Source organism: Pseudopipra pipra, chromosome 16 (assembly GCF_036250125.1).
Source record: "Pseudopipra pipra isolate bDixPip1 chromosome 16, bDixPip1.hap1, whole genome shotgun sequence".
In the NCBI taxonomy this organism is placed as follows: Eukaryota; Metazoa; Chordata; class Aves; order Passeriformes; family Pipridae; genus Pseudopipra; species Pseudopipra pipra.
In genome coordinates this window covers 12,431,275-12,442,474 of record NC_087564.1, presented here as the reverse complement: position 1 = coordinate 12,442,474, position 11,200 = coordinate 12,431,275, and the positions used below count along the sequence as shown (strand labels likewise).

At 47.7% G+C, this 11,200-nt stretch overlaps 1 protein-coding gene across 1 annotated transcript in view; it reads left to right on the top strand.

Annotated features, from left to right (window-relative positions):
* The first annotated feature begins 9,056 nt into the window (after positions 1-9,056).
* GNA12 (G protein subunit alpha 12) overlaps positions 9,057-11,200 on the top strand; it is a 42,109-nt gene continuing 39,965 nt past the window's right edge. Inside the window, exon 1 of the mRNA XM_064673180.1 lies at positions 9,057-9,602. Within this exon, the coding sequence (XP_064529250.1) occupies positions 9,282-9,602 (321 nt within the window). The 5' untranslated portion in view covers positions 9,057-9,281. The remainder of the gene's footprint in view (positions 9,603-11,200) is intronic.

Here is an 11,200-nt window from a genome sequence, read left to right as displayed (position 1 = left end):
CCGGCTGCTCTCACCACTGTAATTCAATTGGACTCACCAGCTCTTGTTCACAAATCGCTTGAGCTGCACTTTCTTCCCAAATTTATGGCATCAGCACTGTCCAGAGGTTGAATTACAGCTGCAGGTTTGATCAGGGACTGCATTATTCTGCATCTAATCCCTGCATTCTGACAGTGGCGGGGGGAGCACTGTTGTTTTACAGGAACTGTGCATTGTTCCTCTGCTTTATGTCAGGGGCTGAATTGCCTTTGGAATCAGGGAACTGTCAGCCCAAAGCTACAAGCAAACAACAAGCTCCAGATGACACAGTGTATAAATAACAAACATGGAGACAGTCAAAAGCCAGCACTCCTTCCTGAATTACTGGAATGGTGATTGACCACAGCCCGTGCTCTTGCATCAGAGGGTGCCATGTGAATATATTGGTGCTTTCTGAAAACACTGTTGAAATGTGACTCCCAGCCTTTACCCAAGATGAGGAGCGTTGATATTCACTGGTGGCAGAAAGTCACTTACACACTGATTAAATATTTCAGCCAGGAGCCATGTTCATGCATTCATTCACATCCAAGCCTTTCCTCTTGAGCAGTGGTCTGCAGCCTACGGCATTCTTGGCAAAAAGGGATCTGGAATGGCATGCAGCAGGACCTGTGCCATTTTCCATAGAGGTGATGTTGTCACCATCAGCTGACAGACAGGACTTTGCCTCCTGCAAGGCGACGTGCCACCAAACCCACTGGTACCCAGGGTTTAAACCCAGTGGGATACAGAAACCTTCATCCCTCCTAAAAACACTGTCCTCCAACTGACTGAGGCAGGGACTGGCAGCTCTTAGGCTGGAACTAATCTTCCTTAGGACTAGAGGAACATGCCCCAGGCACATCTACCTCGGATCAGACCCGGGAGAAATGGTGCATTGCCTTTGGAAGCTTCTCCTGCTTTAACATATCCATATGTATGTGCTCCACCAACACAGAGCAGAGCCACAGCCCACGTGTATCAGTGTCTGCTACTCACTTAATTGACCTTTACTGTTAAATCATTAATGGAAATCGCTGAACACGGGGCAATAAGGTGGTTTCACCACTGTTCTGCTGCTTGTGGTTTCTACTAATTTTCTGGTGTAGTTTTGCTTGTTTTAATAGCAAAATCTGTCATCTTCTAGTTTTGCACAAATCCTGGGAGGCAAATTAGAAGAGATGTGGAGCAATTCCTGTGGACTCTAATGAGGGTTGTGGTTTTTAAAAACTACGTTAAGAGGAAAACTAAGCTTCTTTCATTTCTTTATGCAACCTTGCCTTTTTTATATGCTTTGTGGTTGGAAAGACTCTGACAGGAGACAGGCTATGGGAAATGTCTGCTTTCATATAACAACTCAAAGCAACAGCATTTGGCTGCTGGACTGCAGCTTTCAGCTGAGCTGTCTGCATCACCTGTTGTGTCAGTCCCCTGGGGCTGCAGATCCCCCTGCAAGATTCTCAGTCAGCTTCCCAGGTGTGTTCCAACATGTTTTCAGTGTATTTTAGCTCCTTCATTTGTCCATTTTTTATTCCTTTTCAAACTGAAATATATTTTTTCCATTCCTAATTAACTCCCTGCCACCCTACTTGTGGTAAAACCTGATTTATTTCTCCTTTTTTGCACTGAGAGGACAGGATACTTAATCTCCTCTGGGTGGACGCTGAAACACTGTCTGAATAAAATGCTGATCACTCATCTGGTTAGCTCCTGCCAGCTCTTCTCTGCATTCCTGCCACCTGGGTTTTGCATCATTTGCTATCGTTTCTTTAAATGACAGAGTCTCTTCCTTCTCCATTTTTTGGAGAGTAATAATTCCTAAATTAGCTGGTAGTCACGTTTAGGTTTGGTGTGAGTGTTTATCCCTTCATATTGCCTGTAAGACCATGAATATTCACAGGCTAAAAAAAGGATTGTTTGGATAAACACTTATAAAGGTTATTCTAAGCCAATGTCTACAATTCATTGCACTTGCTGTTGTTTTGGGGCATTTTTTTTGTGGATGGAGAGCAGCTTTTTTTATTAATGTCCACTTGGTAGCTGCAGAGGAATAAAGAAGGCTTGGGATCCCCCATTCAGGGAGCAATGAATAAATATGTTGTCGAAACAAACAAATATTACCATTTTGAAAACCTCTGTGTTTGACTCTCACCCCCAAAGCAAAGGATGAATCCCAGATATATGTGCATGCATGCATCCATGTTTGCAGGGGCAAACTCTTTCAGCTGGCAAACACTCACTGTAAGTGCCAACGTTTCTGCACATCTTGAAAATATTTGTGTAAAAATGGGAAGAGGAAAGATTGCCCATCTGCAATGGGAGTGGAAAACGCCGTGGGCAGGATGCACATGTGCTCAGTGAAGGGAGGCAGGTGAAGGAGGTGAGGAATCAAGGCTTTTCTTCTCCATGCTGAAGCCTTGAGAGGCCCATTTAGTGGCATCTCTAATAACACTTTTCAGATGCACATCCATTCCGCCTCACCTTTGGAACTCACTGGGGCCAAGGAACTCCAGAGTGGATTCAGAGAGGGGCTGGAGCCTGGCCCGCCAGCCTGCCAGTGATCTCAGCAATTCCTGGGGACTCTCTTCCATTTATTCATCCTGGAGTGTAGGTGTTAAGAAATATGAGGCTGGTAAGTAGGTGACAGGCATCTGCAAGTGTCGCCTCAGCAGTTCAGGTTCACAGAGAGCCTTAGAGTAGGATTGCAAAAATTGCATCATTTGTAACCTTTTCAGCACCAGCCTTTTTAAAAAACAAACTGTAACCAACAGCTTTCCTTCGGACATGAAGAGAATAACTAAAGAGAACATCTGTTTTCCCTTTAGATGTGGAACTGCAATAGCAAGCCATGCATAAATTTTATTAAGGCTTGCTAATTTCCGACCAGTTTTGGGAGATACACGTTACCCGTGGAGATATTTGGCTCTGCATCACCAGTTGAAAAGTCATTTTAAAAACAATGCAGAAGGAATGGACATAGCTTGGCAGCAAATGTATTAGGTTCTGTTCTCAGGGCTTTGGCTTTTTTTGTGCACTTCATAGATTTGTGCTTTTCTCCCTCCCCCCTTAATGTCACTCATCTTGTTTTCCAGTGACTTTTTATGTCACCAAGGACTAAACAAAACGCACTTAAATTGACAGAGCTACTTAGTGCTCGAGCCTTTTGTATTCAAAATCAGAGGTCCAAATGCTTTCAGGACTTATGTCTGATTTTAAGTTGTTTCTGCTTTTTGTGTACACCAGGAACACATCCTTGAGGCAGCACGAGCCTGTTCTGTCCCTTTGTGCCATAGGAGTGTGTCATCAGATTTAGAACTCAGAAGCAAGAGCTGTTGAGGCAGCACGGCTCTGGTCCCACAAGCCCAGATTCTGTGCCCTCTGAGGAAACACCTTGTAGCAGAACCTTAATTTCTGATCTTTCTGTACTCTCAGAACCAAGGTACATCATCCCTGTGTGTCATCACAGTAACTTCATAGAATCACAGAATGGTCTGGGTTGGAAGGGATCTTGAAAATCGTCTTGTTCCAACCCCCCTGCCATGGGCAGGGACACCTTCCACTGGACCAGTTGGCTCCAAGCCCTGTCCTACCTGGCCTGGAACACTTCCAGGGATGTGGAATCCACAGCTTCTCTGGGCAACCTGTTCCAGAGCCTCCCCACCCTCATAGGGAAGAATTTCTTGCTAATATCCAATCTTCACGCTAAGCACTGCAGGATGCTTGGCAGGACATGCCTGGAATTACACAGATCATGCCTTGCTGCATTAAATAAGTAGAAAAGTCACAGGCTGGGTTCAAAATATGCTTGTCTTCTCTCAATAATTAATTGTTTGGGGATTAATATGAGGTTTTGTGTTTTGAAAGTAAACTAATCCATTCGCTGGCTGATGTGTAATGAAGGAGAACAGGCTGCTGTCAAGCAGTCTGAAAATAGTGAAAATTAACTCCATGAAGTGTCATGACTCCCATATTTTATGTACATGAGTAATGTGTCTTCTGTGGGACAGAAGATGAAAATATCACACGGAAAATAAAAAATAGTGCCTACCGATTTAATAGAAGAAGGAAGAATACATTGCTTTGGTGTAATTTGGCATTTTTACTGCTCAGTGGCAGCTGGGCTGGACCACTGCAAGAGAATCCACGTTAGCAAACTCTCAAACAGTATGAACCAAAGGTTCTGTATTCACAGCTGGCAAAGGAGAAAGAAAACACAATTAAAAATCAGAATACGCTGAAATCATAGATTTCATCTCCCCAGGTTGGAAGGGACCTTAAGGATTACCTAGTCCAACCTTTCTTGGCAAAAGCCTGGTCTAGACAAGACAGCCCAGCACCCTGTCCAGCTGAACCTTAAAAGTGTCCAGTGTTGGGGAATCCACCATTTCCCTGGGGAGATTATTCCAATTGTGAGCAGATTGTTCTCACTGTGAAAAATTTTCCTCTTGTGTCCAATCAGAATCTCTCCAGGAATAACTTGTACCTGTTACCCCTGTCTTTTCCATGTGATTTCTTATAAAAAAAGGGAGTCTCCATCTTCTTTGTAGCCACCTTTTAAATACTGGAACATGGTGGTAAGGTCTCCCCTTGACCTTTTTTTCTCAAGGCTGAACAAACCCAGTTCTCTCAGCCTTTCCAGAGCTGTTAAAAGGGACAAGGCAAATACTGAGATACAAATTCACTAGTAAGTGGATTTTTTCTTGAGAGATACCTAACTACTTCAGTTTTCTTTGGCTTCATGGGAGTTAAGACTGCAATCACTTCAAAAAATTGGGACCTCTCAGAAAGAGCATGTTACAATAGGGATCATAAAGCCTTGCAGATAACAACCAGCCAAGGGCTCAATACCTACAGCAAAAAACTAATATATTCATACCAGAAGGTTCCCATATACTTAATGATGTTACTAGAAAATGGCTGATCTGTTTGAACTGTTCTTGTTTCATTCCTCCACGGGAGAATATTATTCCCTTTGCCTCTCTCCACTTTTTCATTCTGCCACGGGGAGTGTGCAGGGAGAAGGCCATTGAAAAAGCCATATAAAACCTCGAGAATGCAATAAGCAGAACATGGCACTTTTAACACGACAAAACTGCCAGCTTAGGTAAGGCTTGAAGTGCACATAAACTCCAGCACCTCCTCAGGCAAAGAGAGTCACAGTCTCAACAGAGAAGCGGCGAAAGGAGTTTAGATCATAAATGTTCTTCAGATCCACAAGCTTTGTGACCTGAATGCACAATGAACAACTCAAGGGCCCAGACATCTTCAAATAAACCAGGCTGAGCCAGGAGTGCATCTGCCCTGTGGTAGCAACAGCTCAATATTCTGGCTCAGTTTGCTCACCCAGCACAGTGGTCAGACAGGATGAGGTGGGTGATTTATCACCTCAGGTGGCTCCAGCAGTGCACACTTTTTCTTGCTGTTGTCTTAAGATCACCAGGTTCTTGCCTAAACTCTGAAGTTTTGATTCTATTGGCACTAGCTCTGGTATTGCTGCATGGTGCTGTACTGCAGCACGGAAATATCCTCCTGGTGGTTTATCTGCTTCCCAGTTTCACGGAGCAAAATATTCTTCCTGGCAGTGCCAGTGTCTGGTGGTGCTCAGCAAAACAACAGCTGTGTCCTAGGCATGGACAAACAGTCCATTTTTAATACTTACAGGGTCCATCAGGTGCACTTTCAGCTGAAGTGGTAGCAGCTCCTTTAAAATGAGCCTCCTCTGTCGATGTTGTTAAGATGCTTTCAGAGGAAAAACAGTCTTTAAGCTATGGGACACACTGGATAAAGAATCATCATCCAGGTGGGGACCTGGGAAGATCTTTGAATGAGTCAACTGCACAATTCAAGACACTGCAGTGATAGCACTGCACCATTTCAAGGGCTAAATCCATATATCCTCTTAGTGCTTGACCCAGGTAGGAAAAAAAAAGGAGCTCAAATGAGATAAAAGAAGCCAACATCAGGCACCTCAGCCTTTCTCATTCCACAGACTTTGTGCCAGCATTTAACAGCGAGGCTGTGTCCTCTTTTGTACTTTAATTGGGATTTACTGACTGGGCCTCACTATCAGTGTGTTTTCCATAACTTCTTTGTTCACCAGAGCTGCCCAGATGTCACTCCCATCTGCAATCAGGTCTTCTTCATGTACAAGCAGTCCACTACCTTCTCCAACTGCCATACAGCTTTCCTGCTTTAATCTGGAAATGTTTTAGGGCCGGGGCCTCGGGAGTCCTTTCCCTACCTGTTCCCCCAAGAGCTCCCTGTCTTTCTGTTCATAATTCAGTTGTTTTGTAGCCAATGAGTGAAATGGTTGCACTCACTGCCTCTTTCTTTCTATCCTCCAGTTCTCTGTTCTCTCCCATCTTCTAGTTTCCTTTTCTCTCTCTCTATGAGAGATGAAGGAAGGAGAAACAGAAGGAGTTGTACAAGTATTTTTAATCTCAGCAGAAAGAACAGGAGTTATAGGAAGAAACAGAGATGGGGAAGGGGAAAATGGAGTAGAAACAGGAAAAAAACCTGTAAAAAAATGGAAAACTGAGAACATAAAAGAAAGAGTGGAAAAATTAAGTAATTGATATTGTTTTGTTTTATTTTGTATCAGTATAAGTGGTTTTGATTTTAGTCTAAACCCAAAGAAGGGAGATTAAATGGGGAGAGGGAAGGCACTGAGTCCAAGCCTGTCTCTCACACCTCCTGCTTATGCTCATAACAAAACCTCTGCAGAAACATCAATAGGGATGATCACGTGTGGCTGTGGGCTCTGCCCCGTCCCTCGGCACAGAACCAGCCAGTGGCTGCTGCAGACCTGCAGGAGTAAACAGAATTCTGCTTTGTCCTGCTTTTAGAGCAGCTTCTGAATGATTAGAAGAGGAACAACAGTGCTGTGGGAGCTGGAGGGAGGGGTGGACCTTTTCCTTTTGACAATTAGATGGGAGCTGTTGAAAGCTGCTTTCATGGATGAATGCATGGAGAACTAAGGACGTCTGGCAACTGATTTATTTGATTAGTTTATTGTATGCCATAATTTCACTCTCCCAGATGAAGCAGGCCTGTTGCTGGAGTTGGACTTCGTGGTTGTTTGAAATCTCTGCCAAAACCCCTCACAACCTCAGAAGTCTGAAGAGGATGTCAAGTAGGGCACAAACAAAGCTGGTGGGGCAGGAGAATCTGAGCTAATCAGAAAACACAAATCTGGGCACTCCACAGTTCCATAGGGCCTGATTTCCAAGCAATTTAGCATTTGTGGATTCCAGCAGGAGTCCTGAGTGCTCAGCTGTTGGGAAAATCAGGCCTACAGAGTACAGGGGGCTCTGGGCTCGTTGGTTTGTCTCCATCCCACCGGTGTGACTGAGTTCTGGCAGGACAAGGATGACATCCAGTGGGAAACTCCTGAACTACAGCAGCATTTTATACATGGAATGAGACACAGCAGCACCTGAGTCTCCAACTAGAATCGAAGGGTAAGATCCTGGATGGGGAAATAACTATTCAAGAAAGGTTCTATAGTGAATGGCTCATGGCTACGAGTCCTGTGTTGTTATTCTCCTCTGCTGTTCTTCTCCTGAAATCTGCAAAACCTAGAGGTGTTTTGGGGTGTCTCTTCTTCCCAGGGAGAAAAAGTGTTGTTCTTTGGGGAAGTGTTGACAACAACATCTCAGTGGAATTAATACTCATGTAGGATTCTCACTTTCATGAAAGGTTTTCTTTAATTGTTTTTGCTTTAAATCTGTGACTCCCTGAAGCATCCTGGGATAGTGGAAGGTGTCCCTGCCCATGGCAAGGGGTGGAACGAGATGAACTTTACAGTCCCTTCCAGCCAAACCATTTTGTGATTCTTAACATCCTTAACTTTCAGTGAAATCCCAGTCATTTTAGTAGTTTCCCTCAGCAATCTGCATTTGTGTCACTTGTCCCAGTGTGTGGTACAGGCCTGGGGAGGATAAGTTATCTGCAACAAACTGGAATAAATATTTACAGTGTAAATAATTGGATGTACAGACGGAAGTAATGCAGAAAGGACAAATAATCTTGTACAACTGAGGACATGTGCCTGTCTGCTTTGATTTCATTCAGCAGCCAGAAGGCCTGGGATCCCAGCCACTGCTCCGAGATCACACACCAGCTGCTTCCCAAAATGTTTTTTCCCTCTAGTCCCTAATCAGGAGACTGGGAGGGGGATTTCATTTCAGATGTGCACTTTGATACTTTAATTCCTGCCTTGCCATCAGCCCAGCACTGGATTGCTTCACTATGTTTGCAGGGAATTACACCTGATGTCAGCCAAGGAGCAAAGTGTCCTGGGCTCAGCCTGGATGTGGGATGTGGATGTCAGATGTCACCTGGACAGGCTGAACCCACTTGGGAGCAGCTCCCAGGGGCAGCCGGGCTTGTGGGGAGAAATCCCTGCATGGTTTAACACTGGCTGAGCAAGGCAGTGCCCTGACTGCATGTGCTGATGACGTCACCGATGACATATTTACATCACTGCATGACCTAGTACAACTTGGCCACTGGGTTGCTCCGGCAAAAACGAACCCCGCTTGTTTTCTACCTCCTCAGCACGTTACTAACGCTGTCCCTGGGACGCTGAAGGGTCCGTTTGGGGCCTCGGCTCCCCCCTCCCACCATCCCAGGACGAGCCTTGATGTCACGGCAACAACACAGGACGAGCTGTGACGTCACGGAAACAGAACGGGAGGCGTCGTGACGTCATGCCAAACGCTCCCTCAGGCCCCGCCTCCATCAGTAACGCCCCGCCCCTTCGCCGCTGATTGGTTCTCCCCCTCCGCGCTCCGCCCCGCCTCGCCCCGAGCCGTGTCTCCAGTTTAGCCCCGCCCCGCACGCCGACTCATCCAATCGGAGGCGGCACGCCGTTGACCGACAGCGCCCCTGCCCAATGATGTGCGGCGCTGGGCCGGCTGGCCCCTCCCCTGGCGGGCGGCGGCGCTCGTTGTAAGGGGCCGGGGCCGCGCGCCCCCCGCCCCGCGGCACCGCCGTGACCCCGCCCGGGCGCCCCCGCCGCCCCCTGCCCCGCCGAGCCCCCGCGGGCCGGCCGTGCCCCCTCCCCGGGCAGCGCCCGCCGCCCCCCAGCCCTCCCCCCGGCCGGAATGGGCGGTCCCGGCCCGTAGACCCGGGGGCTGCGGCTGCTCCTCCTCCTCCACCCGCTGGGTCGCAGCGTCTCGGCGGCCTCCGCCCGATGCTGTCGGAGCTCGGGGTGTCGGCGGCGGCGTTGTGAGCGCTGCGGGCCCGCCGCCGCCGCCGCCATGTCCGGCGTGGTGCGCACCCTGAGCCGCTGCCTGCTGCCGGCCGAGGCCGCGGGCCGCGCCGGGGACGGGCCGCGCCGGGACGCCAAGGAGCGGAGCCGCGACGCGGAGCGGGAGGCGCGGCGGCGCAGCCGGGAGATCGACGCGATGCTGGCCCGGGAGCGCCGCGCCGTCCGCCGCCTCGTCAAGATCCTGCTGCTGGGCGCCGGCGAGAGCGGCAAGTCCACCTTCCTCAAGCAGATGCGGATCATCCACGGCCGCGAGTTCGACCAGAAGGCGCTGCTGGAGTTCCGGGCCACCATCTACGAGAACATCCTCAAGGTGAGGGAGGGCGGGATGGAAGCGGGGGGATGGAGGCCGGCGCCGGCACATCCCGCAGCGCCGGGAGCTGGGGCCGTGCCCGGGGTCGCCGTCGGGGAGGGATGTGAGCCCGGGCGGGGCCCCCCCGAACGCCCCGGCCCCGCTCCCGGCGCTCCCCCCCGGGAAAGGGGCTCGGCGCAGGTGTTCGGGTACCTTTGTGCTCCGGGATGGGGGTTCCAGCGCTACCCGGCGACGAAAAAGGCTCAGAGGAAACTTCCCCCGCAAAGGGGGATTGAGGAAAGCTTTGTGGAAGCGCAGAGGAAAGAGGATATAGGTGTGGCCTGCCTTCTGGAAAAGGCATTGCGAGAGCATCCTCGGAGTCAGAACGGGAGAAACTTCAAGGTTGGAAGAAATGAGGAGATTTCCTTGCCTGTCCGGAGTGCCTCCGAGCCTGTCTGCTCGAGATGGGACGAGAAATGCGTCCTTGTATAGATGTTGTGGCTGCAAGTGGTTGTTAGTTGGTACATCCTCAGAAATGGGGGAGTGCAGGCCCCTGGAGTGGGGCATGGGGGGTGTTATCAAAGCCAGCGCTGGAATGGAAATAACTTTGGTTTGGTACCTTTGGCAAAAAGTTTCTGTTCAGTGTGTGTGCAGACTTTATAGTGCTGGCAGTATATTTCTGTAGTGACTGGAGAATATAAAGGCTACTGGTAGAGCCTTTGCTTTACACACCAGTATTTCCTTAATTAAGGAAAATCAGCCTTGACATATACTGTTTCTTTCAGGGGTGCAAGCTCTGATGCCCTGTGCAGGTAGAAGGGATCCTATTTCAGAAAATACCTGAAGATGCATAAAAAGCTGACTTAAGAGTATATCTCTTCTCATCTTCATAATCTTTCCCTAAAAGAAATGCTACTTTCCTGCCTAGATTTTTCTCTAGGACTGCCTCCATTCTTATGTGGGCATGGATTTGTGAGACTCCATGAGATTTCAGAGAAAGTTAACGGAAAGGGAACTGTGCAACTTAAAGATAACGAGTTACTTTTGAATTTTCAGACTTGTGTTTAAATAGAAGCTTTATGTGCACTTAATAAGTGCAAGCATACAATGACTCTTGTTTTTAAGAATGCCACTATTCCATGAAGGGCTTTCACTTCTGTTAGTGAACAGGAAAATTGTTGTCTAATTTTCTTTTTCTTTTTTTTCATCCATTTTCAGGCTGGAGCCCATTAACTGCAAGAAACTTGAAGCTCAGAAGCTTCTCTCTGATTGTAGTTACTTAGGCAAAGAGCATTATGATTTCTTTTAGCTATACACCTAGAAATAAGGACTCTTATTTTAGGTCTTAATGCTTATTTTGGTCTTGCCAGTAATTTATTTTTTACTGCTACTGATTTCAAGTGGTAGCAGAGGCTTTTAAGGAAGCAGTTTGTGAAAACGGAAAAATCTGAGACTCCTTCCTCTTCTGAGTTGTCTAAGCAATACCAGTTATGGTAAAATGATGTAATATTTTATGTATGCAGAAAGTGTAGAGCTTTCAGCAGTAGAACTTGGTGTGCTTTGAAAAGGAAAGTAAGTGTCTCCAACCTGCAGTAGGGGAGGCTGAGTTATGCACTTGA